General features: G+C 35.5%; 1 protein-coding gene across 4 annotated transcripts in view; it reads left to right on the top strand.

Annotated features, from left to right (window-relative positions):
* Positions 1 to 24,153, top strand: part of mor (SWI/SNF- related protein mor) — a 47,747-nt gene that overhangs the window by 21,578 nt on the left and 2,016 nt on the right. For 2 of the 4 annotated variants that reach the window (XM_089234872.1, XM_089234871.1), the window contains exons 16-25: positions 50 to 190; positions 5,949 to 6,156; positions 6,351 to 6,473; positions 6,756 to 6,905; positions 7,896 to 8,014; positions 8,454 to 8,849; positions 11,330 to 11,464; positions 13,502 to 14,513; positions 17,932 to 18,045; positions 20,350 to 20,437. In XM_089234872.1, coding sequence (XP_089090998.1) covers positions 50 to 190; positions 5,949 to 6,156; positions 6,351 to 6,473; positions 6,756 to 6,905; positions 7,896 to 8,014; positions 8,454 to 8,849; positions 11,330 to 11,464; positions 13,502 to 14,513; positions 17,932 to 18,045; positions 20,350 to 20,405 — 2,454 coding nt within the window. In that variant the 3' untranslated portion in view covers positions 20,406 to 20,437. The remainder of the gene's footprint in view (positions 1 to 49; positions 191 to 5,948; positions 6,157 to 6,350; positions 6,474 to 6,755; positions 6,906 to 7,895; positions 8,015 to 8,453; positions 8,850 to 11,329; positions 11,465 to 13,501; positions 14,514 to 17,931; positions 18,046 to 20,349; positions 20,438 to 24,153) is intronic. The other 2 variants (XM_089234870.1, XM_089234869.1) reach the window with 1 other exon arrangement.

Here is a 24,153-nt window from a genome sequence, read left to right as displayed (position 1 = left end):
TTTAGTGATGAAGTTATGAGTTTCTAAGACTTTTCATTTTTGCTATTAGCCTTCAGCAGCTCAGCAGATGTTGAATCTAGATAAAAACAAAGATAATGCTGAAAAAACTGAAGAAGCTACAGCGAAACCTATGAGTGACAACTTTGGCCTGCGACTGGATCAATATGCAAAGAAGAATGCGTATTTGAAGGTTAGTTTCTTCTAAACTCTTGACGCAAGATAAACCATATTTACTCGCATATAGAACAAGTCACAATTTTGAAGATCAAAATAAGGAAAACTACTTACATTAATATAACTCCTTGTTTTGTTTATTCTCAGATAATAGCATAGAATTCATGTATTAAGGAAATTAACCATGTTTTCTTGAAGCTATCTTTCGTCTACTTGTACTCTCCATCCGAAGTTACGCTAAAACTCTCCTATTTTTCACTCTCACTCTCCATAACTTCGTTCTCCAAGCCGTTGAGTGTATTTGGAATGCGGCATATCCTGAATGACTTTGATATCAGTTTTAAACTTCCCAAGTCATTAAGCCCCTGGGTTTTTTGGGGAAAATTGTTCGTTTGCGAAGAAAATGTGTTGCTTTCAGTTTAAAATTTTATTTTAAGGTTAGTTTATGTATTCAAGAAATTGATGCATAATGTGGTGTTTAGAATATGTATATTTTGAAGTAAGTTTAAAAGATATTTTGGGAGCAAAAATGTGATAAATAATTTCATGGAATCACAAACATACTTTTTTTATAATTCTTCTGATTACCTTTTTTTATGTAAGCATTCAAGTGCGAGATTCACATATTAAAATGCTACAAGAAACTGCAAACAGAAAATGTAACCGTGAACTTAGATATATAATATATGTATTATACCGATATGTAATATGTGATAAACATATCCAAAGGAATTATTGCTTATTTATAATACACAATAATTTTTCACACACAAATCCTTGTATAAATAAATTGAAGAGCTTGATTTTTCAAGATGCTCATAATATAAGCCCCACCCTGAAAATTGTGGCCTGTTAAAATCGTCCACCAGATGAATCTGTGGGTGTGTTGCTATACATGACAGGTTGTCTTGTATAAAGTGGTATTAATGTACAATAAATACAATAATTAATAATTCAAATTATTCTGTAGTTTTTATGTTCCCAAAAATGGCTAATTTGGACAAGTGGAAAACACCTCCAGAGTAATGAATCCTCAGAATGACTGGTTTACGGAAAATTCACCGCCAACAATTCACCGCCGGAAAATTCACAGACAACAATTCACCGCCATGCAATTCACCGCTAGGAAAATTCACCGACCAACAATTCACCGCCATGCAATTCACCGCTAGGAAAATTCACCGACCGACAATTCACCTACCAACAATTCACCGCCATGCAATTCACCGCTAGGAAAATTCACCGACCAACAATTCACCGCTAGGAAAATTCACCGACCAACCATTCACCGCCATGCAATTCACCGCCGGAAAATTCACCAACGACAGTTCTATGCGAGTCAGTTAGCGAGGGAATGAGCGATTGAGTTACTGAGTGAGTGACCCAGTGAGTAAGTGAGTCAGTGAGCGAGTGAGTTACTGATTCAATAAGCGAGTAAGTCAGTCCGTAAGTGAGTGAGCGATCTAGTGAGTGAGTGATCTATTGAGTGAGTAAGTGCCATATCCTAAAGATATGGCGGAAAGTTTAAATAATGACTTTTATGAGAAGAAATTCAGATGATACGGATTTGGGTTGCTGTATTTTTGAAATATATGACATCCATATTTATTGTGGGCATCTTTTTCTCAGCCACCTCGCTGGGCATTTTGCCTGTTGTGGCCTTGTATTTGTATAAATTACAAATTGCTGTTGCCCAATACAAGATAGTATATTCACCAAAATTCCATTAACTCGGTTTTACTCAGAAACTTCTAATGAAATGTTAAAAGGGGTAATAACAGAATTAAAAGATAATAAAGTAAGTGGATACGCGATGAATTAACTTCCTAAAAATGCTTAAAATCATCTCCTGTTATCACTTTGATGTTATAAAAAACATCGCTGATCATCAGTAACCAATGGATGATGAACTAGCTGTTACCCGCGATTTCACGTGATGAACTTTCAGGAATCCCGCCTTAGTGCGTATCTAGTATATGTACTCTATATTTACTGTATACGTATATATATACTTCCTATGCAACGGAAATTAGTGACTATTTTTTTATTACGGGAGTCGGTGACGTTTTTTGAGTGATGGAAATCTGTTACGTTTTTGTGTTACGGAAGTCGGTTACGATTTTGGAATCAAGTTTTCATTTAACTCTAGCATATATCGGGACCAAGTTATGTGGATGTACCCAGAGGTTCCCACATCCTACAGCAGGTCCCCTAAGCTGAAATAGATGGCGGACCCCCAAACCAGCGTTTTCACGGGCCCCTCTGTGCTTAATTTATAGTGTGAAAATATCACAAAGGATAGAAACGTTCCGGCCCCTGTCAGCCCTGCCATCGTGGGGATCATGCCGAGAGGTATGTATACGTAAAATATACATATATCACCAGTGCTCCCAACATACAGGGTCGGGGTACCCGGGGGATTGCACATACACCTTCATGGGGAAGTTAAACGGTTTCATTTCCAGGGGTGGGATTCATTCCAGGGGCCCTGGATTTTATTCGTTTTAAAATTGATAAAAATTAAAAATTTTCGTGGCCACTCACAGGGGGGTATGTCCGACAAGCCTTCAGGTCGAGGCCCCATGGAAAAGTTGATAGGTTTCATTTCGGGTGTCCCTGGATGAATCTCATTGGTTTTGTTGTTTAACATTGTAAAATTTGCAACACATCGGTAGCCCGAGATAAATCCAGTCAGGGCCACCCCCCATAAAATTCAACGAATTGGAGTTTGGGAACCCCCCATGGGGAAGTTTTCTGGGGTTACTTGATAAATCACATTTGTTTTTTGTTGCTTTATTATTATAAAATTCGCTTCTACAGTAAGCTGGTGCTTTCACGTGTCCCTTTCCATAGCACGCTGATGAAGTGGGACGAAATAAATAAGATATGTTGTGAAGAGAAAAGGGGAGGGGGGGGGGTTGACAGATGGCAGGGGGGGGGGCAGAGCCCCCTAGTACTGTATATAAAATAACATATCATGACTGATTCATCATCGCCGAGCCAAAACCGCTGAAGCTGTAAATATCAAATTTTGTGAATAGTTTTTTTCACGACGTAAAGACTCACTACTCACTAAGAAATGGTTTTTCCATATTCGACAACCTAAGGGCGTCATAAGAGTGGGGATCAACGTTGAAATCATGCCGAGCCGAAACAGCTGAAGCTATAAATATGACATTAGATCAATATTGCAATATAGACTCATTGAGAAGGGATATGTTTTCGGAACAATCGGAGTTTTTAATCATTTGTGACACTACTACGTTAAAAAAATTAACTAACTAACCAATTCACTCACTCCCTCACTCACTTACTGAACATTCACTCACTCACTCCCTCCCTCACTCACTTACTGAACATTCACTCACTCACTCCCTCCCTCACTCACTAACCAATTTACTCGCTCGCTGAATCACTGACTCGATCACTCGCTGAATCACTCACTCGGTCACTCGCTGAATCACTCACTCGGTCACTACTGGGTCACTCACTCACCCACTGAATCACTTACTCACACGGTCACTCAGTCACTACTGGGTCACTCACTCAACCGCTCAATTACTTACTCACTTGGTCACTCAATCACTGACTCAGTCACTCAATCACTGACTCGGTCACTCGCTCACTGACTCAGTCACTCAATCACTGACTCAGTCATTCGCTCAATTACTTACTCACTTGGTCACTCAATCACTGACTAAGTCACTCAATCACTGACTCGGTCACTCAATCACTGACTCGGTCACTCGCTCAATCACTGACTCAGTCACTCAATCACTGACTCGATCATTCGCTCAATTACTTACTCACTTGGTCACTCAATCACTGACTAAGTCACTCAATCACTGACTCGGTCACTCAATCACTGACTCGGTCACTCGCTCAATCACTGACTCAGTCACTCAATCACTGACTCGGTCACTCGTTCAATCACTGACTCGGTCACTTGCTCAATTACTGACTCACTCGGTCACTCGCTCAATCACTGACTCACTCGGTCACTCGCTCAATCACTGACTCATTCACTACTGGGTCACTCAATCACTGACTCGGTCACTCGTTCAATCACTGACTCGGTCACTTGCTCAATCACTGACTCGGTCACTCGCTCAATCACTGACTCGGTCACTCGCTCAATCACTAACTCGGTCATTCGCTCAATCACTTACTCACTCGGTCACTCAATCACTGACTCGGTCACTCGCTCAATCACTTACTCACTCGATCACTCGCTCAATCACTTACGCACTCGGTCACTCGCTCAATCACTTACTCACTCGATCACTCGCTCAATCACTTACGCACTCGGTCACTCGCTCAATCACTTACTCACTCGATCACTCGCTCAATCACTTACTCACTCGGTCACTCAGTAACTCAATCGCTCACTCCCTCGCTAACTGACTCGCACTAAAACTGTTGTCGGTGAATTGTGGGTCGGTGAATTTTCCTAGTGGTGAATTGCATGGCGGTGAATTGTCGGTCGGTGAATTTTCCTAGCGGTGAATTGTTGGTCGATGAATTTTCCTAGCGGTGAATTGTTGGTCGGTGAATTTTCCGGCGGTGAATTGTTGTCGGTGAATTGCTGGCGGTGAATTTTCCGGACACGAGAATGACTATCTCCTCTTAACCAGATCATTTTTTAATTATTACTGCTCTTTAAAAAATATTTCATAATTTAATTTAATGAAGCCGGGAGGCATTCTTCAACTGTAAGGAATTCAAGAAAAAGAGAAGCACGTGGCTTTAGCTCCTGAAAGTTTGGGTTCGATTTAAAAAGAAAAAATACTTTATGGTTCTGGTTACATAACTGAAGGTTTTATTTTTGACAGATCAAAACACTTTTGGATACATTTTTTGTGGGGTTTGAAAAATTTGGAGAAAAAAAATTCAGGCACCATCTTGATTTCTCAATTTTCATTATCCAAATTCATTTATTTTACCACAAACAATCTTCTTGTTGCAGTTCTGCATACAACTCAAGGTTCAGCTACAATTATGAAGAAGTGGGTGTGTTTGTGTGTAAACAATTATTCCCTTGTTGTATAGTCAATTTTATTAATCAAATACATAGTTCAACATGCACCAAAAATGTATATGTAGACATAATATAAGATGTACCCATAAAGGATGTACATACATGTTTAAATTAAATATTTTGAGGTTGGGGGGGGTTTCCCATTTTGCCCAAAAAAAGGTTTTTTTACCCTGAAGTAAATACAGTAAAACTATTTTTCGTTTTCAATGTGATTCTGAAATTTGTGATTAAAAAATTTAGTAAAAGATTTATTGCTTATGTTAACTCATACTGCTAATTAAATTTTCATGGAGGGGAAAAAACAATTCCTGTGCAAGAGGGAAAAATTGTGAACAAAATCATTTTTATTTTTTAGTTAACACTTCAGTTATGAAAGAATCTTCAATATGATTATATATAATTTGTTTGAAATTATATGTATGAAAGATATGCTTCATTTGTACCAAAATTTAAATGAAAATATAAATATTCAAGTTATGTGAAATGGTTTTGTACACTTTTTGAAGTGTATGAAGTTTTGGGAATGATGGATGTTGGGATTTTTCTCTCTTCTGTAAGTATTGAGCAGAAAATTTTTGCTCCCTGAAGTTTGAACTTTTTTTTTACTATTGGCATGATATATATATACACACACACATATATAGACATACAAGACATTTTATTAGCATTATAACAAAATTTATTTTTAAATGAAACTTGTATCTTGCTACATGATTTTTCCCCTCTCTACTAACAGAACAAAGCTGCAGCCACAGTTTCACGAGAATGGACTGAGCAAGAGACTTTGCTGCTCTTGGAAGCTCTTGAAATGTATAAAGATGATTGGAATAAAGTATGTGAGCATGTTGGCAGTCGAACCCAGGATGAATGCATTCTACATTTCCTGAGGCTTCCTATTGAAGACCCATACCTTGATGATCCGGGCTGTGGAGGTGGCGCCCTTGGTAAGAGATGTTGCTGTGTTAAAATTAATTTAATCAGTGAAGTAGAAATATTAGTGAAAAAAAAAAAAATTGTGTGTGTGATTGAAAATGTAAAAAATCGGAATTGACTCAATTTTTTTGATAATCTAGTTCATATGAAAACTATCACATATTCTTATGCTTTAACTTATTTTGTCTTTTCCATTCCTGTTCAGGTCCTCTAGCTTATCAGCCAATTCCATTTTCGAAATCGGGCAATCCTATCATGTCAACCGTGGCATTTTTAGCTTCTGTTGTAGACCCAAGGGTTGCATCTGCGGCAGCTAAAGCTGCAATGGGTAAGTAAAAGCACATTGATGCTAGTGATTATTTTATTGAACAAAATTCATTTATTAAAAAAAATACTATGGATAAATAATTTGTATGGTTTTTTTTCTTTTCATAGTTATACTATTAAATCTCAGTGTGAATCCACTTGAAATCAATGCAAAGTAATCTGTGGTTTCTTTGGTATCTAATGTACCACTGAAAATTACAAAATAGAATTTGAAAATGTGAATTTTTTTATGATGAGTTTCATTCCATGAGTTTGATTTGTCTTTTTTTTTAATTTACTTCAGAGGAGTTCGCAAAGATAAAAGATGAAGTGCCATCTGCTTTGCTTGATGCCCATATCAAAAATGTTGAGGCTGCGGCTGTTGATGGTGTTGCTGATCCTAAGTCTGGTTTGGACATGACCGGTATTGCTGGAACCTTGGAGAAGGATGATGGTAGGGTTTTCCTTTTTTCCCCCTTTTCAATGTACATTCAAACACTATTGTAAAGCTACCATCTGTCCCAAAGAATTTTGTCGCTATAATGAGCTTTCCATTATATTGGATCATGGTTCAAATAACATTTCAAAAAACTCTGCTTCATAAATTTTTTGTTTATTATGAACTACTGTATCTTTGTGTCTTATTAGTGCTACTCCATAACATGATTGAATGGAGCAAATCGAGGGAGATGACACTAGTGAATAAAAACATGCACCATTGAAAAACTTGTCTTGGAAACCATGAACAAACTGGTGCAGCAAGCTCATTGTACACTTTCTCTTATCAATAAATTTGTTCATTCAAATGGGTTGGTTGGTTATCTCTAATGTCCCTTCACATTTTCTGGTATTCAATGGGCTTTCTATGATTTCCTGACCACACCATTCTTTATTTTTTAAGTCATTTGCTCTGAACTGTTGTTATGCTGATTGATAATAACAATGAGAAAAATCCTCAATGCCTTTCGAAAAAAGCGAGAGAAGAAATGTGGAAATTTTTTCTTGGAAAATGACAGACTTTTATACATCCAAACAATAGTTGGTGTTATAACGAGTTGAATCTAAAACAGGTTTTTTACATTATAATCCCTATATGGAAGAGATTTGTTCACTGAAATTTGTGGTACTAAGCTCAATTGACGTTATAACATGTTTGACTATTTTTTTGGATACAATCAGTTATGAACATGTTCAAAGTGTAGAAGTAGGTGTCACAAGTCACAAAGTCTTAGTTATTTAAAATATGGCATCAAAGTTTTTCCTTATACATAGATAGCTCTTTCAACTGCTAAGAAATGTTTTATATTGTTGAGGAGTTAAGAGTATTGAAGGCACTATGTCATAATCGGTGACATAGCACCTTCATCCATCCAACAAAAAATTCATTCTAAAGAATTGAAACAAATTCCTTCACTCATTTTGTTATGTATCTATATTTATGTAGAAGATAGTTCTGAAAAAGAAAAGAAAGATACTGCTTCTCCGAGTGCTGTGAGTCAGCAGCCAGCTACTCCTGTGCAACCACCTACAACTGAAACAAAAGCTGAAAAAACTCCTGAGAGGGTAAATTATTATTTTTTAGGAAAGGAAGATCTGGAGCATAAATGTCATAATTCTTATAGCTGGCAATGCAATATTATATTGACATTAAAGCATTTGAATTTCACTAATGCAACTAATGTGCTAAACTTCAACTCTGGAAGCACTAATTTTAAACTCTGAAGTGTTTTCATATATATGTCTGAAATATCTGAGTAAATTGCTAATTTTTCACCATCAAAGTTAGAAGTAGTATGTTTCACCAATTTTTTGGAGTAGAAATTGAATTGGAATATTATATGAATTTAATGTTAATCATGGAAATAAATCTTTAAGAACAATATGAGTAATGAACAATAAAAGTAAAAAAATTTTTTTTTAATTAATTGGCTGAAATTCATGTTCATTCTTTTTTAAAACCTTACTTATTATGTTTTTTGTTGCCTTTGCATTTAATGTTTAGGTCGAACCAATGGAAGTTGATCAACCTCCACAAAAACAGGAAAATGATGCTGCAGCAGCAGCAGCTACTACTGTCAGTGAGGTTAAGCCAGCTGAAGGAGGTGCCCCACAACAGCCGCCACTGCTCACACAGATCAAGACAGAACCTGTGAATCCTGAAGAAACAAATGGTGAAAAAGAAGAGCAGCCAAAATCCCAAGAATCGACTGAGGAAGTTGTCAGTACTGGCGCTGCCACCCCTGGAACCAATACTACAACTGTAGCTTCTGCTGTTGCTCCTGTTCTTCCGGCTCCTGTAGTAAAACCTCCAGAAACTGAACGAGACCGTCTTATCAAAGATGCTCAGTTGTCCACTGCTGCTGCAGCAGCATTGGGTGCGGCCGCTGTGAAGGCAAAGGTAAGAAGAATTAAAATAAAGAATTTTTTCGTCATCTTGTCCCGGCAAAGACAAGATGAATTTTCTTTCCGAGTTCATCTAAACATAATACCTGTTTCTTTGATATCTTGGGCTGAGAAAAAACTCTCCATCTCCACCATTCCACCTGGGGCCATTCACTGAAGTTAAGAGAGGCTATTAAGCCACTACTTCAGCGCCTCATGCCACAGTGCGTGAAATAAGGAAGGCAGGGTCTCCAGTGGTGTAGATGGTAGCATGCTTACCTGGTATGCAAAAGAACCTTGGTTTGTGTCCCGGCAGAGACAAAATGACTTTTCTTTCCGAGTTAACCTTAGCATAATATCCAGAAAATATCTGTTTTCTTGATAAAGAAATTTCTTGTTCATTTCTCTGCAATATAAAGATAGATTCAATGGCAACTCAATCATACATGACTCTGATAGGCGGATCAATGAATAGATGATTTACCACCTGAAGCATGGGATTCAATGATATAAAGTCATAATCTGATTCATACACAACTGGAAAAAATATTGTACTTTGCCTATGACATAATAATTTAAGGTAAATAATCACTGGAAAATCTGAGGACCTTAAACATTTGAAAAATCTTGGGTATTACTTTTTTTTTTCAAGCCGAGCACAACTCAGGTCTATCGCCATGGGCAATTTACTACCTAGTGAGTTGCGCTGGAAGTGTAAGTATGTGTACCTACCAGTCTGAGTGCGTATCTAGTGTTGTGTATGATTTTTAGTGCTGCCATCTATATCTCAGAAGTGAAGTGAGTGAAGTGTAATGACTAAATATTTGTACTGTTTGTAGGACTGGTGCTCTCTGTGGCAAGACTTTTTAATTGGGAGATCGGCTCGCATTCGCATAAAGTTGGAAACCCGGGTACTATTGTTGTAGAAAAACAAGATATTTGTGCCTGCTAATGATTAACATCTACGATGAAATATCCATTGTAATTTCTATGTTAACTCATAGAATGGGCTTTTGTTTCAATCATTTGGTTGGTCTGACCCGATTTGACTTCATGATTGACTATTTCATGGTAGGCATGAATATTTCTTGGAATGAGAGAGAGAGAGAGAGATACTTTGTGTTGGACTTGACAATGCGTTTCTCCATTATTGAAAATTTTTTTATACACACACCTTCATAAAAATCGAACTAATTATTTGATACCATGTTTTGTACTTTTTTGAGATGGCTAAAAATTTTATTTTCCTATCCAACAAGATGTTATGTTGTGTTTTTCAACTTGTGAATCTTTGCATATCTCATATACTTGCTAAGTGAGTTTTAGGGATGAATTATAGTGCATATTTTTTTTAACAGCTGTTGAAGGGGGAAGTAGTAAATTCCCTATATTCTTTATTCTAGAATATGATCCTTGTGGGGAAGGGGGGGGGATCTTTGTGCATACAAGTAATTTGTTTGTTAAAAACATTTTAAGAATAGTTTTTATCTGGATTGGAAAATCATGTTTTGTCTCTATTCTCATTTGATTTTCACAAGACAAATTATAGTTTGAGAGCAAACCAATTCAAAATTATAATTACAGTGAAACCTTCCATTAAGGCCATGCACATAATGAGGCGACCAAGGTACAGGAGTGTATAATAGAGACTAGTAATGAAAAAAATTGTATTGCTTTGTTCTACATCGCACATATTCGAGAAGTGAGATGAAGGAGAGAAAGAGGCCACTCAATGAGAGGTTCAACTTGGACAAACATGCTTGTTTTAACCTTCATCTACTGATTTTCGCTATCTGCTGATTGATCCTTTTTCTCTTCTTTTTTCCCCCCTCTTAAAAAAAGCTTCTGCTGTGGGATCATCATCACACCCTTAAATTTCAGAACTACTCCGGTCATTTTCTCTCTCCTCTTTTACTATGTATGGGCATCTCTTCTTCCACCCCTATGCGATTTGATTTTTTCTTCCTAGTCGCAATTCTTGTAACTCAGACCTCTTCATCCCACTATGAGCACAGACACACACACAAAACTATATGTATTTTACCACCTATTAACAGGCATTCCTCATTAGTAAACAGTTGTCTCTGGTGTCTGTTATTGAGAGGTTTCCCTGTATCAAACATTTTCATTATAATTATATAAACTTCATCCAAATTAATTTTTTTTAGATTTTGGTACCAAAAACAATATGATTTATATTCTCGGTACTGAAACATAAAAAAAGTCATTTGCATGAAATATGGATAATTATAATGAATTTAATAATGGTAATGTTCGGTACAGGGAAATCTCTCAATAACAGACACACCAGACACAAATAGCAATAAACATTTCTGAATCATTAAAATAATATAAATTAGATCTATATTCATTCTGGGTTGTCTGTGTGAATCCTGCTAAATCATTAATAAATTGGGTTTGAAGGTTGATTGATTTTATTTACTTGGAATTCAGTTGTGGTCATATTTATAAGAATCTTAAATGGTTTCATTGTAGCACTTGGCTGCTGTTGAAGAAAGGAAAATCAAATCACTCGTTGCATTGCTAGTTGAAACTCAGATGAAGAAGTTGGAAATAAAATTACGACATTTCGAGGAGCTTGAAGCCATCATGGATAGGGAAAGAGAGACTGTAAGTAATCAACTATAATTACAGTACATATTTGTGAACATGACATGTATAACTATAATATGTTTTTTTGAACATGGAAGGGATAATGTATTCAGTGTAAAAGTTGGTATTGCATACATGATGGGAATCAAACAAAGTAGTTATTAAATAAATTAAATAAATCCTGAAATGTGTTATTGTGATAAATTATCCAGTAATCATGCAGAGTGCCTATGCATGTAATCAAAACTGATGTAAATCTACCTCTTGTTATTGAGGAAAGAAAACATCGGAGTAGGGGAAAAAAGGCTACACGTGTAAGAACACAGAAAGTAACAGTATAGGGACACAGTAAGAATTTTAGTGGAGCTAAAGATAAAAACTCTAGCTTTGTGTTAGATGCTGAAAACTAGTCCAGTGAAGAAATGGAAAGAAAAAAAACAAATTATTGAATAAAAAGATATATAAATGTACAGAGGATTCGTGAAAAAACCCCCAATTTATATTGATTACAATTTTGACAAATTATTAATTTTATGATTACTGTGGAATTTTTTTGAAATTTGACTGAAAAACCTGAAGTCAAGGAAATCTATTCTTGAAAGTGAATATGAACCCTGGACAGTCTCCAATGCCTAAATCTCCCTTCTGCTGAAGTGGGGCAATGTACAGGGTGTCCTATGAATTTCTAAATAGTTTAAAAATCATAAGACTAAGGAATCGTTATATTTCAATGTGGTTTGTGAAAAAATAAATTCTCATGAAAAGGATTTTTTTTATTACCATTTGAGAGAAAAAAATTAGTTTGAATTTTTGTGTACAGAGGATGCTGAATGAAAACAAATCACTTGAAAATATGTGAATCAGATTTTTTTAAAATGCAAAAAAAGCACGATTAACAGCTCATTTCTGATTTTGCCTGTTACTGGTGCTTACATGATTTTGACATTGGTGGATGAAGTACTATTAGTTCATTATGGCTGTCTTATCTAAGTTTAATTAACCATAATTTTTTTTAGGTAGTGCATATCATTTTATCATAATCATTAGTTTTAGTTTTGTTCTAATGTGTGTATTAAGTTTTTTCATGATAATTGCTCTTATTTTTCTTCTTGCTGTGTTTTAGTTTTAATGAGCATTCATAATTTTTGTAGGCAAATTTCTTTGGCAACGTCATTGGGTATTTTGCCTGTTTTGTGGCCTTGTATTTGAAATTTATTAAACTCAAACACATCATAGTTAAACACAGATACAAAATACATATTACGTTCTAAATGTAATACCCAAGGAATCAATTTTTTTTTTTTGTATTTCACCTCAGCCACAGAACGCTGGCTGAACATTTTGGACGCAGAAGAGATTAAAGAAAGGTGCAGGTCCAGAATTATGTGCTTAGATGTCGTGCAGCTTCCTCTATCGACAGAAATTTGAACTAATTTTTTTTTCTTCACCAAAAGAAATCCCTCTTTGTGAGAATAACTTTTTTGCAAACAGCATTCAAATATACTAGTTCCTTGGATTTTTTATGAATTTTCGAACTATTCTTGAATTTATGGCAACACTTTATATATAATCAGAGGCCCAGATATGAAGAAAACATTTGGGGGAAGCTCTGAAAATTTGCTGGTAAAATAGGTGCATTGCATTGTTTTTCAGAAACTATTTGGGGGGAAGTCAAATGCCCTCATCCCCTAGGTTCCAGTGCCTATGCATGTAATCAAAACTGATGTAAATCTACCTCTTATTCCCCACCATTTCCAAAATGCGTTCAATGAAGATAGAATTTTTCTCTGTTTTTTATTTTACAAAAAATCTACATTTGTAGTTTTGCTTACTAGGAATGTTGTAAGTTAAATTGTTAACTTTTATATCTTGTCACATCCTAATATGTTTATTATTTATATTATGACCCTCAGAACTTCCCTGATGTCTGAATTATCCATTAATATATGAAACTTAGACAACTAGTAATACCTTTGAGCAATGTATGTATACATTGATGTTTAGCTGGTCATGGGAAATTCTATTGTTTGACGGTTGTGATTTTATTTTTCTTAGCTGGAATACCAGAGGCAGCAACTCATACAAGAACGTCAACAATTTCATATGGAACAGCTAAGAGCTGCAGAATTCAGAGCTCGCCAACAGGCTCATGCAATGATTATGGCTCAGCAAGGTGGTGCTGGTTCAGAACAAGGAAGAGATTCTCCAAGTACAGTGCCGGGTCAGTCGCCAGCAGCCCCTTCTCGACCTTCACTTCCACCTTCAAGGCCGCCTAGCAACAGTGGGGCCACTGTTCCAACTCCCACTCCATCACAGCAATCCATTCCGCCTTCTGTACCATCTCCACATGCTGTACCTGTACCATCAGCTACACCAAGTCCGAGTCCTATGCCCATGGCACCCTCTCCAGCTGCTCCTAATCTACATCCTCCACCACAGCAATCTCCACATCCTTCTCCTGCGCCACCAGTACCATCACCTGGACCCATGCAAGTTGGAATGCCAAATGTGCCACCGAGTCCTGGGCCGATTTCCCAGATGCATCCAAGTATGGCTCAGCAACCACCCCAGCCTCAGCAGCAGCAGCCACCCTCACAACCTCCTCAACATACACAGCAACCGCCAACTTCACAGCACCCACTTCAGCAGCAACAGCCTGTGCAACAACATGTGCAGCCACCAGTTCCACATGTGCAACAGCCACCACCCCATCAGCAACCTCATCCACAGCAACAACAGATGCAGCATCCACAGACAACTAATTTACAGCAACAGCAACCACCTCATGTTCAACCTCCACAACAACAGCCACCACAGCAACATCCTCAGCCCCCTTTCATGCAGGGGCACGGAGGACCAGGAGGACCGATGCACGCTATGGGTCATGTTCCACCTCATATGATGCCTCATCAACAACGGCCAGTAATCCAACCAGGGCCTATGTATTCGGGTTCGGTGACCTACCCACCAAATGGAACGATAATGGTTGGTTCAAGGCCCCCGATGTCTGGTTTTGTACCTTCGAATCCCCCAGTCAATGTTCACCAAGGTGGACCATCAAATATGGGTAAGTTAATCAAACAAGATTTGTGTACATCACATTGACAATAGTATAAACCAGAATGTGAATTTTTGTGTGTATATAAATTACTGGCTGTTAGTTATTAAGATCGGTTCTAGAATAGCTTACAATTTTACACAATGTTCAAGATACACCCATCTTGTGGTATGTTATTCACATGTAGAAAAATTGGTCAGTATACTCTAACGAATTAACTAGAATTTAGAAGGAGTGACTAGCAGAGATTGTATTGTTCTTTAGAAAGCATTGCCTTGAATCACTGCCCCTCCCTCGTCCATACAATACAAATATTGTAAAAATGAGATGTATGAAAAATTAAAGTTTAGGTTTTGGGTTATTCACAGATTTTCCATATTCGTAGTCACCCCTGGAACATAACCCCCCACCCCCCGAATACGGAGGGACAACTGCATAAATAAATTTGCAGTTTTTTAATGAAAAGTCGTCTTTTTTCAATGAAAATATAGAATGGCGTTTGAAAGCTTTATATAATAAAAATTGACTTGTTTCACTGATTCAACAAACAGAACTTAAATGACATTTTTGGATTGCATTATAGGTTATTTAAACATGCACTACGGCACAGTGATTCTCAAACTTTTAATTCAAATGGGGCTGTAGCGACAAAATGACGGTTCACAGTTGCCTTGCAATAAAATATTTGAGCTTTTCTTGCCCCAGCGATCACACGTCCTTGGCTACCTTGTTAGAGTGATCCAATTCCTAACCATCGTGATGCAACACCAGTGGCTCTTTGTCCTAGCAACTACATACTCCCAGTTTTCTCATAGCATAAAGAGCTGTACTAGTTGCAATAAAGTATTAATTCCTGTAAGTTTAGTTCAGGGGAATTCAATCTTTCAGGCATTGCTGGTCAAGTTAAAACTTTGACTTGGTGGCCCGTGGGTTTTGTGTATACTGAGTTATTTGGAATTGTAAGTCTGTACAAATTTACAAGGACTTGATGTGATGTAGGCCTACAATGGCATCTTAATGGATTTGCCAATGGGCCCTTAATATTTCCATTCTGAAAATATTGTTTTTAAATAGATTTTAATAATTCAAATTATTTCTCCCCAATTCTATTTTTTTCCTCTTATATTACATGATTCTGAAATTAAGAACTCTTTTCTCTCATTGTGTATGAAATTATTCCTTTCAGAATCCATAAATCAAAAATATTTTGGACCTAATTCTAAGATTATTTTGCTTTTATATTGTGTTTTTTACAGAAATTTTGCAATTGTATACACTCATTAGATGCTGAATTCTCTCTTGTGAAATAAATGAAATTGCATAGCTGCCAAGTCTACCAGATTTTCAGGGCGTCTCCCAAATTTCTACTCCATCTCCCGGACTCCCAAAAAATTCTTATATCTCTGGAATTTCGACCGTATTCTTGGAAAAAAGATTGAGGCTTTTGTTTTTAATCCCAGAAATGACCTCGCAAGCGTAATGTGAATTGTCGCCATTTCGCCAAATAACAAAAGTATTTCATTTTAGGGGGGGGGGTGGGGGACAAAATTTAACAAAACAGCCAGCATCAGTTCGGCTTTGCGACATCTGAAATTGGCGAGATGACTTGTATTTACTTTGACCATGTCTTGTTTCGAGCCGATGGCAATTTTTTTATTAGTGTGATTTCATTTGAAAGTAGTAATGGCAGGTAATTTTTAACCTATTGGTTGGCAATTATTGTGTGACTTAGTGCTGCTCTGCTATAGCTTACACTACGATGTCACATTTTTACAAAGGGGGATATCTAATCCCTTTTATATTGATTTTTGTATATAATTTGGATCCTCGTAAAAACTTCCCTAATTTTAATTCTCCAAAGTTGGCAACTAAGAAATTGGGTTCCCCATAAATGTTTGGGGCCAGAGAGCCCTCAAAATTTGTTGAAATGACAATCTTACCATATTAAAGCATTTATCTCACAGTTGAAATACCATAGTTCAGCTCTCAGTGGCCAGTGGTCTTAAACAAAATTTTTTTGAAATTTAATTTCCCATGTAAAGTAGCTATTTTCTCAAAATTGTCAGCTGCCCATGGCAAATAGCTTTGAGGGCCACCTGTTGAAGACCCCCCCCCCCCCCCCCGGTTTAGATCCTTCAGCTTAGGGCAATGCTCTTGGGAGCCATGACAAACACTTCATGAAGCATCACTACTATTAAATAAACTGCACATACACCTTTGTAGACATTTCACTGGTGGAAATTTTATGGTTCTCACAAACCATTGCAGTAGAGCAAAAACTTGATTAAACTTATGCATCTACAGCTATTAATTTTGTATTGTATCTTCAAAAGAGTTGCTGAATGTAATTATATGCTACGGAATTTCAGTGGTTCCTATGGATTTATATCATAAAATGCAAACGACTGTAAATCGTGAAAAACTAGGGAGGTCTGTGTTTTTTTTGGAAACTTCTTTTGTTCAAGGTTTTTTAAAATTTTTCCATCATAAAGCCCCTTGAAAAAACTATATAAAGGTGTCTTATATTATCATATCGAGTACAAAATGATGTCACACAGACTGCATTTCCAAAGAATAAATATCAAATTGATACCAAATAGACCAATTTACATGGAAAAAGTGCAGCTTACACTAAGGTAATTTATCATGGCCTAGAATTCTTTTCGATAAATAAAAGAAAATTCAAATTTCACTCACAGATGGCACTGTAAAACAAAAAAACTCATCATCTGTATATATAAAATTGATTTTATGTGTCTGTTCTTAAAACAAATCTGCAATTTCATACCAATTTCTTTTTCAATTTTTTTACTAAACAGGCCCTGTCTTAAATGATAGGCTACTTTTAAAGTTCGTTAGGGTTGGGTAAATGCCCAATAGGGTCAAAAACTGCCCAGCAACAATTACTTTTTGATGTCTACTTCGGTTGCCTTTTTTCTCAAACATTAAGTAGTAAAACAGTCATTTGTTTGGTCTATGATGCATCAAAAGAGCTTTGCAAGCAAACTATTATGTCATTAGCTAAATTCAGTTTTGTCAAAAGCTCTGCCCTTCGTGATGTCTTGCTATCTTTCTTACTCATAGTAATTGATCATTTGCGGGCTAATGTCTCTTTGTGTAATTAAGAATGTAAGGACTGTAATTACCCTTCCCCCCAAAAAAATTTCTTATAAATTTCTTGTTAAATCAATAAATAAAACTAAAACATTACCTCCAATCATAGTGGCAAAAATGTTTCTATTCACCTACAGGTCTACATGTATAAAAAATTTGCACATTGATCGACAGTAATTGTTTTTTGTGATACATGTTTTCTTATTATTTTTACAGAAACTTATATTGAAATGGAGTACATAGCTTTTGCATTTTGTTTTTGATCTAATCTTTTTTTAAAATATTATATCTCAACTTTTTTTTCTGTAATCAGGTATGCCTCCAGTACCACAAGGACAACCAGGTCCTGGCCATCCTCCACCTCAAGTCATGGGCGGAGATGCGTCGACTATGCCTAGCCCTTGTCCTCCGCAATCTCAGCCTCAAGGTGACCTTTATTTGCTCTGCTAAATTTTTTTCCTAGTGCTGCCATTTTTTAAAATTTTGTTTTAATTTTTAGCTTAAGCTTTTATTTATTTATTTTTTTTTGCTTTGTGAATGGTCATTTATACAATTTTTAATTGGTTTAAAGCTTTCTTTTACCCACCATTTTGTTTATTGCTTATCAATTGCTTGTTTGATGTGAGGAATGCCATTTCTGATGTTTAAGTGTTTTTACCAATGGTTTTAATTTCACACAGTTAATTAAGCATCTGAGATGCAAATATCTCAAATCTCCTGTAAAGCGGCTGCAAGTACTTAAAATTAACCGATACTTTGTTCCAGCCAGTTAATATTTAAAAATGGCTGACTATAGTACTGCTTTTTTTTCTTCAGAAATGGTTCTTTTCACATAATGCTTTGGTTCTATAGCTGACATGCCAATAACTTCTGCATTTGTTTGCTTTAACTTTATTTATTTTTTTTTTGAAGTTATCCTTTTTTTTGTCTGCAAAATAATTGGTCACTTTTGCATAATTTGCTTTGCTGCTAAAATTTTGTTAGCTTTGCTTTTATTTTGTCTTTTTTGCCAGTTTTTGCAAATTTGTTACAATTTATTTTTTTTAATTGCAATTGTTTTTAATTTAATGCACAGCTTATACAAATTGTATACAAAAATTATTAGAATTTCGTCCTCAGCTGTTAATGTGTACAAATATACACACATGCTTCTCATTGGTGTGTGTAATCTTGTGTTGAAACAAGAATCTATCTAGTGATCTGTGACACTAATTTCAATGGCATATCTCGCTTCCTGGCAATTGATTTTTTTAATGAAGATATTCTTTTGCTAAGCTTTTTTTTTATCGGTTGGACAGCTTACCTGTTTGTAGACAACAAGTTTTGTTAGATCCTACATAATACTAGCATAATATTGAGCTTATGTGTTTTAGCAAATTATCACTGTCTGGCAAAATACTTGACGCCCCCAGTGGTGATATCAGAACCTCATTGAATAGGGGTGGTGACTCCCACAAATTTTCTCAAGAAACAAAGTTAGCAGGTGGCAAGGTTTCGTATGTAAAATGATTGCTTAAATTCAACCATCTGTTTGCTTCTTGAATATTGGATCTAAATCATCATTGGCTTGATAGCTCACGAAATGAGATTCAATTCACTTGACAAGTGACACATCCATAACTGCAGTCAACTGTCATTCAAAAAAGGCACTGGTCATCGAAACTGATGAAAAATTTGGGATGCTTAAGTGTATTTTCTTAATTCATTGAATTATTCAAATGCATTATAGAAGTTGTAAGAAATCAATTTCACAAAATTTCTTTTTTGTATACCAAGATGATATGTTGTGCATATTGTGTATAAAAATTCACACCAGACACATCATGAGCATCTCATCTAAATTTGCGGAATTTTCGAATATGGTCTTTTCTTTTTCACACAGAAAAATTATTTGGAGTCTGTGATATTATGCTCCTCTTGTATTTTTAAGAAATGAAAAACATGATCAAGAGGCTGTTCAAGAAGAGCTTATTTTTTGATTTTGTTTGTTTCTTCCCTACCCTCTGGTTTTCCAATTTTGTGGCAGGAATGTACCACCCTTTCAAAAAGTCTCTCCACAGAGAGCTGATAGACTCACAAATGCTAATTTATGGTTAAACAAAACAGTTGTGTTAAATACCAATATATAAATAATATAAAAATATAAATTTTTCATTGTTCTTTGCATTTTCCAGTTTTCTATCTTCTTTGGTGTAGTTTTTCCAACTAATTTCAAAAATGATCTTGCAGGTTTCTTGAAGCTAATGTGAAATCTGCATTAGTGAATTGTCATTGATCATGATTGTGCATTTCACTTTGGCTTAGTACACAAAGTGGGAGGAGAACTTTGGGAACTTACACCACTAAGAACTCGTGTTTTTTATATCATTTGGATATTTACATCAGTTTGCAACAATGGAGATGAATTGGCGAGAAATCAGTTCTTTGTCATTTTTAGTTGGCTGATGGCCACAACAGCGCAAATACACTTTATTCTACTTTTTCCTTATTACTTAAAGGTATTTTTGCGCATATGTGCCTTCTACATATAATTCTCCAGTTATAACTCATACTAATCGAACCAGTGCCATTTTTCTTGCCATGGTCAGTTTTTTAATAGACTTGACCAGAAAGCTGCAGCACTGTGAAAGTTGACTGATGTTACTTTATTGTAGTTGAAACTTGTATGTGTTCATTATGTTTGGTCAGTGAAAAAAAAAAGGTTATCTATGATTTACATTTATCTTTACAGACAAAAAAATGTCCCATAATGGGAGCAAATACAAAAAATACGGAAAGCATACTTAGTTTAATTCGAGAAAAAAGAAAGTTATAGGAAGGTTAGATTTTTATTTTTTATTGTTTCTGATACGTATTTTGAATGCATTGTCTGTGGAGATCTTATTGCTCACATATTAGATGTTTTTGTTATGACTTTCCAAAGATTTCGGTTGATTTAAGCATGTCCAAAAATTATGTGGAAAAAAGTTTGTTTACAAAAACTAACATTATTCATATGAAAAAGTTCTATTTTCATTATTTTTTTGCACATAAATTTCCCAAAATAAACGTTCCCAATTTTTGGTCTTTTTTTTTTTTTTAATTTCCCTTCTTCCCTGTGTGACGACTTGCTACAGAATTGTAACGAAAGGTGAATTTTTTTAATGCAAAACTTTCGTGAAAAAATGATGAAATGTGCATGGATATTTTTGCATGGGTTTTTCTAACCAGCATGGTGAATTTCTGCATGTTGTGCATGTTTTATTTTTCAAATTTGAATATGTCAATGATATTCATTCATGTTATGTTTGTTTGTAGGCTAATCAAAGAAAAAAAATTGATTGATTTTATTTCTCACAAACTACATTCGTTAGAATCTAACTAACTTCATGCAGTGTTTTATGAAATATATTGCCCCCAATTAACTTTTATGCCCTAGGCAGATGTGTTTGTTGTCAGTGTCCTGGGACTCATTTTTTTCACACATGGCTTTCAAATCACATCTGCATTCTTCAGAATCACTGTTAACAACCAGAATCACTATACAAACATATTTGGCAAGTCAAGAAATATACAAATATTCAATAAAAGTCAGGGAAGAAATCTGAAGGGGAAAAACTAAACTTGAAACATTTGGAAGAATTTAAAATTAAAAAAAAAAGAGGATGTTTTTGTCAGTAGATAGCTCCTTTGCAAAACCAATAAAACTGCAGTTCTTTTACAATGAGTTGCATGAGCAAGAAATGTTTTTGCTTTTACCCACACAAATGAACATCTAGTATTCTGCTTCTATTTTTTTTATCAAGCCTGAGTGCTTCCTTATGAAGGGGAGTAGACGATTATAAAGCAAAATTGGGATTTTTTAAAAGAAACTTTTGATTCTGAATGTGAATTGTTCTAAAAAATTTCAGCATGAAGGAAGCACTTACTATTGTCAGTCAGAAAATTTGATTCTTGATAAAAATAACAAGTTTCGCTGCAAGAAATTTTTGGTAGAAACCAAAGCAAGTGAGAAAGGTATCACTGAATCTTGCTTTCTATGTAGGCGGCTGTTATTGAAAAATTGAAATAAAGAGATCCCATTAATTAAAATGCTTGATGGTTCGGGATTGTTAGCATTAGACCCTCTTAATCATCTAAGATTAGCAATAGTCCCAAAACTGTCATTTAAAGAATGCAAGTAGCTTTATTTTTTTCATCTTTCAAACAAAATAAATGAATGATAATGTTGCTAAGCAAAACAAAATGTTGATCTAACAAATGCAGCTGATTTTAATCTCAGAGATATAAATTTGAAAACATTTGGGAAGTTGGAATCAGATGAAATTTCTTTAGATATCCTAATGTTTGATGGAACTTTTTTAACCAGTTCTGGTAATGTTTCTGATTTTTTTACAAGGCGAAAATGCATCATTAAATCTTTGCTATGATGAAAAATTGCAATTGGAGAAATAAATTAGCGTTTTATGAGTGCTTGGTCAAAGCTTATATCGCTGACACTCTTTTGTCGGAGAAATGACCTAGTAGATTTTGCTGGGAATCCTGCCAAGTGTGTACATTATTGAAGATTATTTTAGAAAAATACCTTATCGAACTGGACTCCAATATAGTTTGTGGCTAAAAAAAAATCATTCAAATTTTTATTTATTTTTTGACTGGCTCTCATGTGTACGGTGATTCTAAACTTTCGAGACATCTTTAATCAATCATCTGGTCATGACGTGTTCTTCCGCCATGGTATCATAGAGAGGAATTAAGTGGCCAAATGATTGATTAAAGGTTGTTAGGGCATGTCAAAACAGAAATGTTATTGTCAAAGAATGCATATGTACAAGCATACACCCATTTAAAAGCTGCATGGCCTCATATTTATCAGCAAAGATTCTTGTGTCAATGTTTGTGTTTACATGGTCAATCACAATATGCCATGTTTATCAACAGTTGAACTTGTGAAATTATAACTTAATGGTGTGGCAAAATATGCTAGAACTTTTTCAAGACATTCCTGTAGCATGATAGGCATTCCTGATCCATAGACAGGTCTATTCTACACAAACATGGAGGGAGTGCCCACACTTTTTGCAAAAAATGAGAATATATGAAAATACTTTGAGACATATTTGAGAGCAGTAAATTGTGCTGTCTGCCATCAGTGAATAACATGGTGCTAATGCGGGCCAATCTCCCAGTTAAAAAGTCTCGTCACAGAGAGCTATAGGCTTACAATTATTCAATCATTACACTCCACTCGTAGTTAGAAAAAATGATGGCAGATGGTGGCACTTCACATTACAAGCATAACACAAAAACATGCACGTCAGGTTCACAACATGTACACACATGTACCGATTCGTTAGAACTTCTGCTGAGGAATATAGATGAGGTACATATGTGGTTTAGTAGTGAATAACATGAACTTGTGAAATTATCATATTTTATGTTGCAAAAAGTTTTACCAGAACTTTTTCTCAAGATATTCCTGTGACTGATAGTGTGCATAGCCAGGTCTATTCTGCAAACATGATAAGAGCGCCCATACTTTCAGCATATATGAGAATGTATTCAATTACTTCAAAACATATTTAAAGCCAATAAATTTCCTAAATCAGACAGACTCTTCAAATGGTCATCAGAATACTTCATTTTCCCTGTGGATGAGTTTGACATCTGCTCAGAGCAATTGTCCAAATTATTCTGAAACAGGAACAGTGCCATGATGACCATGAGTGTCCTCAAACATGTTGCTACCAAGTTAACACACAAAGCTATTATCTTGAAGAGAAGCATAGAAAGAAAAGTCATTTGGGAGTGGGTATGAACAAGGGCGTGAGAAATCTCAGGTGTCAGGTTGTCACGACGACTATGAAATGACTATGTATTGATACCTTAAATTTTCTACATGTGATTACTAAATTACAATCTGGCGTCAATACAAAATTTTTGTAATTTATATCAGCATCATCTATCAATATGAAGGTGGTCACTATGTCTTGGAAAAGTCTGAAGAAAAATTATTTTTTACCTGTTTTTTCATGGGAAAAATGTTTGGCACCTAAGAATTGTTCTGGTGTCTGGAGCTTTTTGCAATTTATCAAGCCCTGCTACAAACTGCAGATCCGTCTAATAAACCATTGCTTTGCATACAGAGAATAAAAATGGTGCACAAAAATGATTTATCCTCTGACTTTATTTGACCACATACTGTTGCAACTCACTTTTTGCAAAATTTATGTTTGAAAATGTGTCCTCATCACTGTTTATGTTATAGGGTGATTTTTTTTTTTTTTTTTTTGCAATTGGTATAGAATTGGATAAAAAATCTTTGTGTTGTTCGTAACTTCTGATTTAGTATTTGAATGCAATAGTTGTAGCCGTATTCACAGGCAGAGTTTAAGTGCAATCTCAGGTTAAACTGTAGTGGTAAATAAGCTCGTTACAGGCATACGTTCTTTGACCGAAAAAAATCTGTTTATACGATATGTTCTATGATACTCCAAAGTTTGTCGCATAAATTTAGAATCAAATTTTGTATGTTTGTAGATTTTTAACCAAATTA

Source organism: Pholcus phalangioides, unplaced genomic scaffold (genome assembly GCF_987345545.1).
Source record: "Pholcus phalangioides strain wild (caught in Gottingen) unplaced genomic scaffold, Ppha-v1.0 ptg000008l_1, whole genome shotgun sequence".
NCBI classification, from domain to species: Eukaryota; Metazoa; Arthropoda; class Arachnida; order Araneae; family Pholcidae; genus Pholcus; species Pholcus phalangioides.
The sequence above is the reverse complement of the archived record's forward strand: the minus strand, read 5'-3'. Positions and strand labels throughout refer to the sequence as shown.